This window comes from Elgaria multicarinata, chromosome 5 (genome assembly GCF_023053635.1).
Source record: "Elgaria multicarinata webbii isolate HBS135686 ecotype San Diego chromosome 5, rElgMul1.1.pri, whole genome shotgun sequence".
Classification (NCBI taxonomy): Eukaryota; Metazoa; Chordata; class Lepidosauria; order Squamata; family Anguidae; genus Elgaria; species Elgaria multicarinata.
In genome coordinates, this window is record NC_086175.1 from 109,559,457 (window position 1) to 109,575,743 (window position 16,287).

Below are 16,287 nucleotides of genomic sequence, written 5' to 3' on the forward strand. Positions count from 1 at the left end.
GTTGGGTGCCTATGGTGCATTCATGGCCCTGCACTCTAAGCAGTCCAGTCTCCTCTCACTGTGCACCACACACAAGGTTCCATAAATTACGTAGTAATCCCCCCCTTAGATAAATGGCAGCTGCAAAGGGCCCATTTATGCAACAGGGGAAAATACATAATTTCCAGAGCGAGGGCAGACGGCTGCCAAACACTCACTGGGACATGCTGAGCCTCAAAAGAGGCTTGAACAGCCCAAGAAGCAGGTACAGATGGTGGTGGCAGCGACAGTGGCAGTGGGGTGAACGCAGTTGAGTTCACCCGTCACTCGTCTTTTTCTCCTTATGGGAGGGTTTCATTAAGCTCCACCAGACAAGAGATTTATTGCACACTCATTACTGGGCACTTGCAGATTTTCATGGGTCCCTCTCACAACGTCGTCTGCCTCCTGAGTGCCTACCACCCCTTCTTGCCTTATTCACGTCACAAAAACACACCCCAGTAAGTCCAATTTAAAATTAAGACGGAAGTTGCCACTATTTCCTGCTGTGTGCAGGAGAAGCAGCGGGATCAAAACAGCCCACTGAATGGGCCCCATGCCTGTTGTTTACTTCCTCTTTCAAAAGAGGAAATAATGAGGGACAAACGTGCAGGCTGAGAAGCAACGGTAGGGAAGCGTGATTTCCCTTCATCTGATGGAGCTCATTGTCATCTGGACTAGGGATGGATGACTCTCACAATTTTTGGTCTCCCTCAGTTTCTCAGTTTTCAATTTTACATTTAGCTCATCCCAAACTTTGCTTGGCATTGGAGGCAGCAGCAGTGACAGGGCAGGAGCTGGGAGGGTGCTTCTCTCCTGGCCCCCACCCTATTGCCACTGCCTCCGCTGCACACAACCCCTAGTACTCTCCTTGTCAATGTCAGGCATAGGCAGAGGAGAGTGCAAGGGGTTTGCTGCTGGCAAAAGTCTGAGAGCTGGCCCGATTCACACAGGTCAAGTTAGGCCACCTTGCGGAGAAGTGAGTCAGAGTCTGGGGAAGCTGAGCTGCTGAAAGCCTGGAAGATGTGACCCCTCAGACAGATTCCTTACCTCATTAGTCTACACTGCTATTCCCTGTAAGATAGGCACAAACCAGGATAAGTCCAGAATTAAGAGAAACTCTCGACATCATTGGGGGTGTATACTCCCCCACTAAGGATGTGCGACACCAGGAATTCTGTTCCTTTAAAGCCCACTTTGGCGTTTCTCAAACAAAGAGGAAAGGGTGGGGGTGGGGGTGGGAATTAACAAGTTCTTTAACAAGAATGTGTGCTCTGCTGGGTTAAATGAAGTAGTGTGTGGGGAGGAAGAAACTGACAAGGATATTGACAAAAGGGGAATATGCCTCTGCAGGGCTACATAATGGACAGGTGGACTTCCGACCCTGCAAGATCGCCAATAAAAATAAATAAATAAATAAATGACGTTCCCCCCCTCCAATTGTGCAAATTGCTGCCATGAAAATAACTCTTGGAATCTGCTTATTGGCATGATTCGCTATAGATCGAGTTGATGCCAGCAGAGGGGAACAGAATTAAATCCGCAGGGCCAAACCCCAAAAAATCCACTGAGTGTTCACCCCCTTTCAAATGGAATCCTCATACATCCCTACTCTCCACAGATGATGGCCATGGCATTTGCGTAATTTAAAACATTGCAAAGGTTCTGGACGTGCAAAGTGGAATCATAATCAAAAGAATCAGCATCAAAAGTAATGATCCACTGGATCGTTTACTTTTCACTTTGTAAATAAAGGAAAGCCTTGTGAGGCATGGAAATCTGTTGTCTACTCCAATTCAGTTTAAGCAGTTCCATAGGAAAAACAATCTGCTTCTCTCTCTCTTTAGAAACAAGAGAAGGGTTCCTCTGTTGCTTGTCAGTTACCGTCATTCTCCAGTAGATGTCACTATTGCCACGTATTTCAGCAGTATGTTTCATTTTGATTCTTGACACTGGGCCAGAAAATGGTCTTCATTGATTATTGGCTAATCTAATGTGCCCTAGTTGGCAGTAACTGATATTAGAGATTTCCTGATGCCTTTTACATGAAATGACCAATGTATTTTGATTCCTACTCATTCAGATCACCTAGTTTGCCCCCGTGACAAGCTTCTTCAGCACCAAGGCCAGCACACAAAGTGTTCCCCCTCCCAGCAAGTGTGATATTTCCACTATATGCCAACAGGCACTCCATATGTAGAATCATAGAATTGTGGAGTTGGAAGGGACCACAAGGATCATCTAGTCCAACCCTCTGCAATGTGCAGGAAAACCAATTAAACCATCTGTGAGTGGTGGCTGTCCAGACGCTTCTGATAAAACTCCAGGGATGGAGAACCCACAACCTATGTAGGTAGACTGCTCTACTGATGTACAGATCTTCCTGTCAGGAAGATTTCCTTATGTCTAATCAAAATCTAGGTAGCTTTAGCATATACCATTATGATGGGCCATAATTTCAGTGGCAATGGAAAATAGTTCTTGACCATCTTTCCTGTGGCACCCTTTTATGTACCTGAACACTGCTACCATGTCTCCCCTCAGACTTCTTTTATATCCAAGGTGAGAATTTGATCCTTGTTAGTCTTCTAATTAATTATAAATTAACAGCCAGCTGTCTATGAGTATGATAATCTTTCACTTTATAAGTGACTAGCTGCCTGTCCCAGAAACACAGCTTTTTATTTATTTATTTAATTGATTTATTACATTTTTATACCACCCAATAGCCGAAGCTCTCTGGGCAGTTCACAAAAATTAAAACCATAATAAAGCTTTCATTTCCCTTCAGTCACTGAGTTTTTATGAAAGAGATAATAGTGAAAAAACTCTTTTGTATAATTTGTTATTTGGCTGGCCAAGCAATCTGCAAATATAGATCACTCAAAATGTTAACTCTCATTTAGTTTTACAACCATTTCTCCTGTTTTCCTCTCCTGAAGTATTCATATCACTACCATAGATCAAATGCAAACATAAACTTGGCATGCTACTTGTTATTAATGGATGCCACAGGAAGTGACAAATTAAGGCTATATGCACAATCGAAATGCTGCGTTTTTGTGTGATTGTACTACTATGGACCATTTATTTACATGACTGATCATATTCTCCTTTAGCGCAATATATCATTGACTGTACGTTCGCATATGTGTGATGTGATGACTATGCACAGACAGAACTAGCATTAATCATTCTGGTGCTTTTCGTGAAAATATTTAATTCCCAACTCCAGATTGGGAAATAAATCCTGGGGTACCCAAGAGTGGTGGCTGCTCCTGTCCAATTCCACTTCATCCTGCACTTCTTGCTGATGTGACTCCTCTCACCTGCTCTCAGTAACCTCAATAGGGATCTAGAGTTCTAGCTTTTATACCAGCAATTTGCCGTTATCTATCTCTGTGTGGAACAAACCAGGTGCTATTCTAAACTGAACTCATAGGACCTGGCTGCAATTCCTAACAGTTGTCTGGCACTTTCTTTCCTGCTTCAGTAACATTATTTATTTATTACATTTTTATACCACCCAATAGCCGAAGCTCTCTGGGCAGTTCACATTCACTACCTTTTTCCTACTTTCAGTTCTTGAACCTCACAAAAGCACGAACCAAAGCAGTACTGGAAAGGGAAAACTCTTTGCAGCTGCTGCTAAATCAGCTGTGCTGTTCTAGGCTTACCTAATGGGAAGGCCATAATTAAGAGATGCTTGACAAGTTAAACAATTCTGACATGTTCTACTTACATATAGGTCAGGATCGCACATGTTGATTTTTCACTGGGGAGTATCCTACTGGACACTAGTGCTAACATAAATCATATTGTGCTAGTGTTAGAGACCTCTAGTGCAATGCCAATATAGCATTAGCTCGCATAACGGTATTTCTGAGGGATCCTGTAATGCTAGCTAAGACTATTGGTGTTGTGCTAGAGGTCCCTTATGCTAGTGCAACATAATTTATACTAGCACTCATGTCTGATTGGATACTGCTCATTGAGTGTATACATACTGGGAAGCCATGTGCAATGTGACTTCCCAGCATAGGTATGTGTAACAAAACCACAGTGCAGGTTACTACAAAGCACTGAAAGGCAATTGTCACACACCACTATCTGTGTGTAGGCCCAGTTCTATTATTCTAGGTGTGGCATGGTCAAATACATCCTTGGGATCTTCAAGAAAATGATCTTTAGGCATTATTGTCTTAAGAGGGAAAAAATTAGGACTATTAATACTGATTGCCCTGGAATACTGATTGTCCATCTGGCTTTTGGATCAGTTCTCAAACTGACTAAAATAGAAGAGTTTTCAGTACTGTTTGGAAGTTTGGCTCTGTCTTTCTGCCTGTCTGTCTGTCTCTCTCTCTCATAGACATTGTGGTTTCTATTAGAAGAATGGAAATGTGCACAAAAACTGGCCATTGTGCACGGTCACCTGATGGTGTGGCAGATGTACACAAATTTAACAACACAGAGAAAATTTCTTATGCTGTCCAGACAAATCATTTCAGGGAATATGCAAAAGGTTATCAACAAGATATTCTACATTTGGAGACTAGTCTCACCCAGACAATGTACACATCCTCCTAATATATGCACCTTCTTAATGATGTCTAGTTTTAAAGCCATAATGCCTGGCATGCTAATAGCAAGTGATGAAAACATAGAATTCAGACATGGCTGTTAAGGCGCTACTTATAATCTTCTCTCGTTTTCTCCTGGCTTTAAGAAAGGCAACCATAAAGCTCAAGTTATTTCCACACAAATTCCATCAAGATTTGAGCAGATCTGGCATGCATCCCATCTGTTCCATGCACACTGGAAGCGCATTGTTCACCTTGTGCCATGCACCCACCTTGGACTGAAGACAGCGGTGGGGGATACAATATTGGATCTAGATGGGTGGCAGTAGCTGATATTGCCCTGATCAATATTGATCCTTTCTAGACTGAAAAACACCTGTGGCAGAACATAGCGCTGACACAGCCCAATCTTTACATCCACATGAATATGTCTCCCCCCTCCCCACTGGGCAATTACCAAAAGGCTGGGATTTCTCAGAGCCTACCAGGCAATGCATGGAAAGAATGCAGTGTAGCTTTAAGTACCTCCAAAAACATTGGGAACATGGATAGCAAAAGAGGCCTTACCTTCTGAAAGAAATACTGCGTTGTTATGACGAAGACATCAAAGCCACAGCCAGTCCTCTTAAGGTCCTCCTGGATACGGCTGAGTTTCCTGGCCTGTTCTTCACACTTTTCCTTCATTTGCTGGATGAACTGCCGCTCAGCCTCTCGAGTCTGCAAATCTGGCTTCGGAGGAAATCCATTCCTTGGAACAGATGACCTTTGTTTAGGGTATCCTGCAAAAAGCAATAAAGAATACCCAAGGCTGTAAGCAGTTACTTTATTATTATTATTATTATTATTATTATTATTATTATTAATTTATTTATTTATATAGCACCATCAATGTACATGTATGGACGCAGCTTTTCGCAGTCATAAGGCTCTTTTCTACAAAGGCTTTCAGTGTAAGCACATTCTTTTAAAAAAGAGGGGGGAAAGGGGGCAACAGACAACCAAAACAAAATGTAATTCTCATGGGTGAGGAGGTGGGAGGGGAAAGGAATCCTGTGCACAGTGAAAAGGAATCCCGTGCGCAAATTTTGAAGAGCAGGTGCTCAGTGTGACAATCTCCATAGATGCGCCTCTGATAGCTCCATCACACCTGGGGGAAAATGCTGGATACCGTAGCTTCTTCTGTCCTTTAAAAATTCGAGTAAATCAACGTTTGTGCAAATTACAAATGCAATTTGGTAATATGCGCAAATTTCGGCTCCAATGGGCATAATTTGTGCAAGTTGTGCACTTTTGGTTTGCAATTTGGGCAAATGGGTATTTACAGAAATTTTAAAGAAGTTCCCAGATTACTGGAAAACCCGTGGCTCGGGTCACAAAGGCAAACTGTCACGGGCATCACGGAAATCTGGCGAGACCAAAAAGGGCTGGATTTCCTGACAATGGACATCTCTACTGTGCCATAGGGCATACAGCCATCCTAGTCTAGAGGATGAAAGTCCCAACTCTCAAATGCCAAGAGTCACCTGTGAAGCTCAGTGAACTGTACTAGAGTAAACAGCGGAGTTAATGTTCCTGCTACTTCGTTCCCTGTCCAATTGGTGCACAGGAGTGCCAACCCTTGTACCAGTTAGAGACCTTCATAGATTATTATTATTATTATTATTTATTTATATAGCACCATCAATGTACATAGAAGGTACATAGAATCATAGAATCATAGAATAGCAGAGTTGGAAGGGGCCTACAGGCCATCGAGTCCAACCCCCTGCTCAATGCAGGAATCCACCCTAAAGCATCCCCGACAGATGCTTGTCTAGCTGCCTCTTGAAGGCCTCTCGTGTGGGAGAGCCCACAACCTCCCTAGGTAACTGGTTCCATTGTCGTACTGCTCTAACCGTCAGGAAATTTTTCCTGATGTCCAGCCAGAATCTGGCTTCCTTTAACTTGAGCCCGTTATTCCGTGTCCTGCACTCTGGGAGGCTCGAGAAGAGATCCTGGCCCTCCTCTGTGTGACAACCTTTTAAGTATTTGAAGAGTGCTATCATGTCTCCCCTCAATCTTCTCTTCTCCAGGCTAAGACCAAGCCTGCTGAAAGTGTATTTGCAAGCCCTCCTTTGAGTTGAAGAACCCAGCAGATACATCTCAAAACATAAAAATGAACAAGAATTTCATCCAGGCTGCCAATGCCAAGGGTAATTTCACAGAGATAACATCTGGAAAGAATTGCTTCAGAAACCCAACTCTGGGATTCCCAAGAGAAACTTATTAAGACACTCATTGCTGAGGTTATGATCCTAGAATAGAACTTAAGCCATTGATGCATTCATATTTTGAAACCAACTCTGCCACAGATAGACTCGTCTGCCCTGCAATCCTTTTGGTAACAAGCGACAAACAAGTTAAATCAGCCTACAAGAATTCCCCTCTTCAAAGACTTTCATGTTCAAACATGAAGATGCCACTGTGAGAATGTAATGCCTACATATTAAGGTGACATAGTGATCCTGTCACTATGAAAACTGGAGAGAGAGAGAGAGAGAGAGAGCGACAGAGCGAGAGAGCGCGCTAACTCTACAATGACAACAGACCTGAACAAAAATAACAGCCAATAGGCAAGTGGATGGGTTGTTGCCTCTGGCTTGGCTACCTTGTATTGGAATCAAATGCAATTTTCATTGTTTTCAGTAAAGGAATGGTCTGTGCATCAGCTCTCTATGGAAGACCTAGTTCCAAGACTCCACAAAGGAAAGTTTCTATCATCTCTCTGGAAAGCACTAAGCCACCAACCCATGTTTCCCATAGGTCAGTTTCTCACCCTCTTCTAAAACATCTGACCCAGCACATCCATGTCCTTTTTCTCACCATCACCATTGTCTGGGCCAGAGCAAACAAGAATGTTGCAATGGTCAAAAGGAGGGGCAATCCCAGGGGCTTCTTGTCAATGGGTAGGTGCCCAACCATGTCTACCCTTGAAGCTGGTCCCTTCTGGACTCACTGGTCGATCCAGTTAAGTTGTGACATCAGGGCCAACCCAAGATCAGTGGCAGAAAATCCAATGGGTTCCTCCCTTGCTAATTAATATGGGGGCATGATTCATTGTGACGTTGTCCTATGCAAACCTCACTGAACTGAATGGGAGCTCCACAAGAGCATGACCATGTTATGGCTTAGTTCATGTTCATTTCCGCCAGAGAATGACAGCCATTGCCTGAAGATGCCACTTCATCTTGCTTCATGGTAGTGCTGCCTCTGCATAGGGCTTATTCTCTGGACATTTTTGATCAAGGGATGATTCTTACTATTACACACAGATAACCATCTCCATGTGAAGAAATCTTAAGTCAGAATCAGTCCTCAAAAGCCACATTTTATATAAGATTCCAGTAGTGTAAAGCTTATTACTCAAGATTTACCAGACTGATTTTGCTCATTTTTGTTTTAAATTGAAGCTTGAGCAGTACAAACATGTAGGAAGTTTGGAAAGTTTAAAAAGTTCAAAGTTTGAACTTTAATAGCCAAACAGTATGTTTCTGTGCCTTGGCCAGGAACCTAAGGCAGTCAGGGAACTTAGGGTGACCATATGGAAAGGAGGACAGGGCTCCTGTATCTTTTACAGTTGTATAGAAAAGGGAATTTCCCCAGCATTCAATGGGGAACATATACAGGGGAATGTCCCAAAAGGTTGTTCGTCTGAGTAATCTGACCAGTGATTACTACGATGGAAATCACACAACTGTGCAGTGACATTTACACAGAAAGCAGTAAAAAGAGGCATCCCAACTTAAGGAAATAAATAATGCTTCAGCACAGTGATGCAGAAGCTTCAACTGAGGCTGCAAATGTGTGGGTTTGCATTTCATAAGACTGTCAAGAAGAAATAGATTTTTTATCACAAAGCTCCAAATCTCAAGGAATTCACTGACCTCATTTCTAGCAATACAGCAAGATAAAACCATCTGTGTTTTATTTATTTTTAAAGCCACCTAATGCATACAAGTCACCCTGTGCAACCCATTCACAGGCCCCAAACAGTTATTGTGAAACGGGTACGCGATTTGTCAGCCCCTTCCAATCTAGATTTTCCTGCTTCCATGGGCATTTTTCTTTCCCCCACCACATACAACCATTTCTGGCACACACAGAGATGTTTTACATAGCTGACCTCAGTGTTCAAACAGAGTCTCACGGGGCCAAGTGACTTGTCAGAGACCTCTAACGAATTGCAGGCGCCAAACAGCACTTGTGACAAATTTATCTAGAAGGGGAGGGTGAGAAAACAGTCTAGGAAGGGTGGAAAAACCTGCCCAGTGACATTTTAAAACACCAATATTTATGCTTGACCAAAGCTATACACTTGTGGGTTCCACAGGGAGATAAGCAGATAGGGGCCTCTTTGCAGCACTGTAAAGTATCACACTGTTCACTCAGGGCTGATTTAAACATTGGAGTAATATTTTTTTTTAATAATGCTGAGCTGACTATTCTCCACAGGGAACTTTTGAGGCACTGGGGGAATGCAGATGAAAAGGGATGGGTTAGGTGAACAGGGGAGGGAGGCGTAAACTCATTGCCTTCTGGAGCCACTGGAGTTCTTCCCAGTGGCTGACAGTTTTCCCCTCTAAAAAGCTCCTGCTGGGGCCATTTTTTCCAGCAGCCCCCATCAGAGCTATACTACATCATCACATTCAGGAGGTCAGGGGGTGGGGAAGAGCTCTGGCAGAAGGCAATGAATCACCCCAACTCCATTTCACAGCCCACAAATGAGGCACCACAATTTGGTCTCAGGCGTTTTGTCTCAGGCCTAGTGTTTTACCTCAGACTCAAATCTGCACGATGTTCAGCTCAGCACTAGCTGTCCCTATAAAAGTGAAGATAAGAACTTAAGAAGTGCCGTGCTGGATCAGACCGAGGGTCCATCTAGTCCAGCACTCTGTTCACACAGTGGCCAACCAGATGTTGGCCAGGGACCAACAAAGCAGGACACGAGGTGACAGCATCCTCCCACCTATCTTCATCAGCAACTGGTGCATATAGTCATTTGGGCAGCCCCCTGAGCTATTGTTGTATTATTATTTGACATTCATATGTGACTATGTGGTTGTATATATCTGTATTTTTAGCTTCTTCTACTTTTTATAATTGGCATATTACTAGTTTTATCCACCTATTTATACATAAAGTATATATTCACTTTTAGGACTATTGCAGTCCCTTGCCACACCAAAATAACAATCCTCCTTGGTGGAGCCCTTGGCTCCCTTTACAGGTATCTATTTTATAACATGTACAGTTCAATGCTAGGGAAAGTGGAAGGCAAAAGGAAGAGGGGCCAACCAAGGGCAAGATGGATGGATGATAGTCTGGAGGTGACAGACTTGACCTTGGGGGAGCTAGGGGTGGCAACGGCTGACAGAAAGCTCTGGCGTGGGCTGGTCCATGAAGTCATGAAGAGTTGGAAGCGACTGAACGAATAAACAACAACAACAAAACAGTTCAATAAGTCTACATATACTAGAGAAACTGAAGCCTCCAATGACAATGACTCTGAACCAGTTCCTGACCTTCTGAAGTGGGACCCACTGCCTGAGACCTCATGTCCTATCCATACAACCCCGAGGAGATTCCACTGCCCTCAACTCCAAGGAATGGATGCGGGAGTGGGTTTCTGCCCACTCGGTCCCTACTCTGCAGACCCCCACACTTGCTCATCTCAGTGCATGCCAAATTGGGCAAACGTGGGAATCCCTGCTTACCCGCAAGCCACCGTTTTGCAGAAAATCACAGGTAAGCATTTTACATAAATCGCCATCGGCTAGGCTGATGAGTACAAGGGAGAGGGCCTTTTCATTGGTGGCCCTATACCTCTGGAATTAGCTTCCATCAAAGGGTTTATCAGGCCCCTTCTTTGAAGGTCTTTAGAAAGGTTCTGAAGATCCATCTGTTCTTGCTGGCCTTTGCATACTTGGTGGAATGTAGGTTTTATTGATGTTATCTGTTTATATAGCATTTTAATTGAATATTTATGGATTGCATTTTTTACATAGCTTTGTATTTTTTTTATCTTGTACGCCAGCTTCCAAGGGTTCCGTCCTTAAAGGCAGCCTAAAAATCATTTGAAATCAATCAATCAAGTTAAATAAATTACTGTAGTATATTCAAAGAGTTTTGTGGGAGGTCAGGATCTGTCGCACTGGCAAATGGTCTAGATAGGTCTACTGCTTTTGACATATGTTGGGTGCCCCTTGGACTGCTTCAGGCTTCTGCAATAACTGGAGCAGAATCCCATTGGAATGGAGCTGCCCATCTTCACTAGGAGACATGCTAAAAGAAACCGCTATTTAGAACATGCAGATTTTTTTAAAAAAAGAAACATCCTTTTTATCTAAAATGCTTAGAATCCAATTGGCACAAAAGTGGAGCAACGGTGAGGTCAGCAAGACGGCTCCAGAGCGGCTTCCCTCAGGACTCCACAGTTCAATTGGATGGGATTTAATTAAGGAAAATTCCCTGAAACTTTGTCCAAAACCTCCACCAATTCCCTACCGCCTTTGAGCATTTGAAGTGCGTGTCTCTCAGTTGTCCTTCTGAAATGCCCTTGTAATTTAAACTGTGATTTTTATCCTTAGGGATAAATCTGAACTCCTCTATTCATCTGGGGCCGAAAAGAACAACTCAGTATGCATGTTCTGTTCCCATTCAGCTGATTTCACACACGGGGGATAGGACATGGAATGTGCTAATGATGCTGGGAGCAATTCCTAATTCCTTTTGCTGTGCTCTTATAACAGCTGTGAAATTCTGGGGAGTTACAAGGAAGCAGTATAAGGCATATTCACAAGCACAGGCATGGCGACTGCTTTTAAAATACTTTATAAATCATCTAGAAATAGATACTTTTTCTGTAGACAATACAAGCCTGAGCCTTAAGTTCATCTTCTGAAACCCACCTCCAGGTGCCCCCATCAAATGAGGTGAGGCGAGGGATGGGCGAATGAACAATGTGCAAGATTGCTAGGATGGCTACAATAACTCTTTTTTTCAAACGAATATATTTTTGTATGCTTTTTTGGGAGGAGAGGGTAAAGTGCATTGCGAACTTCAGAAAAGTATGGATTTCTACATCTAACTGCATTCTGGCTGACGCTTAGGTTCAAGAGATGCAAATTTTGTAAGCTTGCATTGAAATGCAAATTGTATTACAATTTCTCACCCATCACTACATTCAAGTACCATTTTAAAGAGTGAATGGATATCTCTTTCAAACCATTTTAATTTGCACAATAGCACTGAGCCTTGAATACCTTTAATTGATAATAATTTGTTTTAAAAATTTTCAAGGACTGGAAAAAGGTATAGAATCCCTTGATCCAATAAAGGGATAAAAATTTCATCACTATGTATATCTTTTGGGGTCAGGTGAAATTGTGGGGGGGGGGGTTTCTTACAAAAAATAAATAAAAATCCTATTAACTTTTAGTAACCTGCCACAATCTAGGCCAAGGCTATGGACACTTAATTCCTATTAAAATAGATGGCACTGAAGCATATGAAATTGAATATTGGATTGTGGCCACTAAGTGCTATTTGAAAGGTTAAGGTTTTCCCCCCTCTAGAATTGAATGTTGACAGGCTCCTTTGTGGTATTCCATGCTAAACCCTGCAGTCCACAAAGGGAGTAACTAGAGCTGTCAAAAGAAATTTTAATCCATTAATTGTATGAATGTTAATTGATTAAATAGGCATTTTCATAGGAATAAAAATAGTACAGAAGAAAAATATATTCCGTCTCTATTTTTCGACTTCGCACACGTGTTACAGCAGACATTGTGATGGAGTCCGACTAGATGTCACATTGATTGCAAATACAGTAATTAACAAGCATGTTTAAAAGGGAAACACAGCAATTTGATGGTCCCAGGTGTGTGTCCCAGGGTACGTTGGATTCTTTGGGGTCCCCTTCCGAGGCTGTAGATACTGCTATGACCCTGGAAGGGGGACTCCAGTATCTGCTCTTTCCCCATCCCCCCCACCCTGATGCAACCACTGCAGGGAGAAACACACTGGCTGCTTCTCAAGGTCATAAAAGCAACTTCGGAGATGTCAGGAGGTCCTGCCTGTGGGTGGGGAGGGGAGAGGCTAGGATATGAGGAATCCTATGGCCTCACTAGCCCCAGTCCTGCCCCACCAGCATGCCCCCTGTCTAGAGAAAAAAAAATGGAGCATGGAGATGCAAAAATCACCTCCAGGCCATTGGATACACAGATACCTCTGCATTTTGAGGTTTCCATCTCACAGGAGTGCAGTCCATAGGATTACATCCTCAGCAGTCAACAAGGGGAGGTGGGGGTCAGGACTGTGCTGTGTAAGGAGAGTTTTTTAAACTCTATTCCCCTTGCAATGATCCCAATGAAAATCACCCTTCACCACTATTAGCTCCCATTGATACCAGAGTTTCCCTCACGGGGCTAACAGGAGTTCTGAGGTGATTATTTTAAATGGAGCAATGTTGTGGGGAGGGGGGAATCCTAATCTCCTTCAGATGCATTGGTGCTTCTGATCTTATTATTTATTATTATTATTATTTATTTATATAGCACCATCAATGTACATGGTGCTGTACAGAGTAAAACAGTAAATAGCAAGACCCTGCCGCATAGGCTTACAATCTAATAAAATCATAGTAAAACAATAAGGAGGGGAAGAGAATGCAAACAGGTACAGGGTAGGGTAAGCAGGCACAGGGTAGGGTAAAACTAACAGTAGAAAGTAACAGTAGAAGTCTGCACAACATCAAGTTTTAAAAGCTTTAGGAAAAAGAAAAGTTTTTAGTTGAGCTTTAAAAGCTGCGATTGAACTTGTAGTTCTCAAATGTTCTGGAAGAGCGTTCCAGGCGTAAGGGGCAGCAGACGAAAATGGACGAAGCCGAGCAAGGGAAGTAGAGGCCCTTGGGCAGGCGAGAAACATGCCATCAGAGGAGCGAAGAGCACGAGCGGGGCAATAGTGTGAGATGAGAGAGGAGAGATAGGAAGGAGCTAGACTGTGAAAAGCTTTGAAGGTTAACAGGAGAAGTTTATATTGGATTCTGAGGTGAGGGAGGGGCCCTGCAGAAGCTATTTAATTTTTTTTTTTAAAAAAAATGTGCATGTTTACATGCAATTAAGCAAGACAGATGAGCTGGGCTGACCTAGCTCTGGCTGGAAAAGTCGGGGTAAGTCCCCAACTTTTCAGCTACGCAGGTTTGCCTCTTTGCCCTGCATTGGCTTCAAATCTGTGGCTGCGTCGTATAACCGACAGCATGGATTCGGAGCCACCCCTGGGCAAAGATGTGGGCTCTCCCACACTAGAGGCCTTCAAGAGGCAGCTGGACAACCATCTGTGAGGGATGCTTTAAGGTGGATTCCTACATTGAGCAGGGGGTTGGACTCGATGGCCTTGTAGGCCCCTTCCAACTCTGCTATTCTATGATTCTATGATGTCAAGACAACCTCAAGGGGAGGGTGAGGTAAGGAAGGGAGAATCTGTCAATTTTGGTTCCTCTTTTTTTCAATCTTAAAATCAGCTTCTCCTGAACTCTGAGAACTTCCCCCAATCTTAAGTTCAGAGCATCCTAAATTTTGGGGGGAAAGCTTTCAAGAAAAATCATATGCATTTTTGTGTGTGAAATTCTCCTTTTACATGCACTTCTGTATATTATTTTACCAAGAATTTTTTCTAACCGGATGCATTTCTGAATATTATTTTTTACTAATATATGTGTTTTTGGGTGCATTTCCCCCTAATATACATATTGTTGTATGCACTTTTTGATTGGAGAATTCCATTGCAATGTTTGGAAAAGTGCAAAATTTGAAGGATAATTTGGTTTACGTATTGCTTTGAAAGTGTAAAATTAGGTAAACTTGCATTAAAATGTGATTCCCCCCCCTTCCTTGCTGTGAGGAACAAACACAAGAGGCCATCCAGAATCCAATTAATTTAGGTGTCCACATCTAAATAATTTACCACCTACTTCTGGCAAGAGGCAGTCACCTGGATTATTGTAGTTTAATGAAGCTTGAACACAATCCGCTTATTAGTGCAAGTCTACGATTCTGTGCGCATTAACAAAATCTGAAAGCTTGACAAGTTTAAAGTGCCCTTAAAACAAGTGTGCTCAGTGTTATAAATACCTGGCGAGTGGAGCTTAGTAGCTGATACAACCAGTCTCTTAGGGGATGAAACGGTGGGTCTGCCAGCCTCTGGATCTTTCTGTACTTCTTTCTTTGAGCCTGCCACAAATTTAAAAATGTTAAGGTAGCTGATGTTTTATTTTGCAGTTTTCCGTAACTGAACATGAAACATAGCTATATGACACATATGTTCACATTGATCACATTGGCACTGTTCATATACCGTACGTGTGTTCACTGAATGTGTGCAGTGGAGAGGACAATCATGCCTGCTGGCCTTGCTCCAGTCTCCAGGAGTGGATCTACACATAAGTGGATAAACCACTTATAAATGCTTTTAATGGCGTTTTCCGTCTTATTCCGCCACATGACGCTTGGCTTTTATCGTTTTATCGCTTACCCTTCCTGTCGTAATATGTTGCGATGTTATTCTTATAACTCGTAGTATGATCTCTTATGTGACCAATTGTGACCAAGCGTTCTCCCCTCCATTTTTTTGAAAGCCAATCAGCTTCCTAGGGGCGTGTTCCTTTTCTTTCCACGCTCAAAGTTGCAGCCGTTTTTGCACAGTCTTGCCTCGTTTTTGTCTTTGCATGTAGTTCCATTTTCTGTTCTCGGAGGATGGAGTGTTTGTAGAGGATTTTCAAGGATTTTCAGCCATTGTCTACTACTTTACTCCTATGCAAAGAACAATGCAGCTATCCCACCCAAACAGTTTGAATTTTAACGCAGCCACAGAAAAAGTACAGCCTATGGAGGAGGGGCAATGGAAGAAAAGAGGAAGTGGGAGGAACAAACAGCAGATGGGGACTTGAGAAAAAAATATTAAAAATACATTGTGTGGCCCAGATCAGCGCATATCTACCGGACAAGACAACGGTAAGAAACGTAATAATAAATACATGTGCTCGGGGATGTTTAAAATCGTTAAAAAATAATATGTTTACTGACTCAAAATAAGATGTAACATATAGCTGTGTAGATCCGCTCCAGATCTTCTCTACTTTAGTTGTAATAAAAGCTGTTTTCTAGTCCTCGTGGTTGCATGAAAATGTTTTAAAATAGCAGGCAGTATTTTCTAAAGGTTCTAGCATTAAAGAGATATAGATGGTGCTTCTAATGGCTTGAGAAAGGAACTTCTTTAGTTTTTCACAATACACACATTTCTCCAAGCCCCACTGCTCCAGTCCCCTACACCAACCTTTCCCAACCTTGTGCCCTCCAGATGTTTTGGACTACAACTCCCAGCATTCCTGACCATTGACTACGTTGGCTGGTGTTGATGGCTGTTGAAATCCAAAACATCTGGAGGGCATGAGCCTGGGGAAGGCTGCCCTAGACCCATTTACATGAGTCCTTCTAGTGCGTTGACATTTAAGAAAGAGATTGTAAGCTCCTTGAGGCAGTGACCTGACTTTTTCCTGTGAAACTCTGCAAAGGACTGCTCATGGTGCAAATAATAACAATTTAGCCACATTTGGAATAAAATGCAACCATTTCTGATGAAACTCAATAAGGTC

At 42.7% G+C, this 16,287-nt stretch overlaps 1 protein-coding gene across 1 annotated transcript in view; it reads right to left on the minus strand.

The window, feature by feature from the left end:
• MTUS2 (microtubule associated scaffold protein 2) overlaps positions 1-16,287 on the minus strand; it is a 371,748-nt gene that overhangs the window by 67,988 nt on the left and 287,473 nt on the right. Inside the window, exons 6-7 of the mRNA XM_063126999.1 lie at positions 14,768-14,866; positions 5,166-5,377 (exon numbers count right to left, since the gene is read on the minus strand). Coding sequence (XP_062983069.1) covers positions 5,166-5,377; positions 14,768-14,866 — 311 coding nt within the window. The remainder of the gene's footprint in view (positions 1-5,165; positions 5,378-14,767; positions 14,867-16,287) is intronic.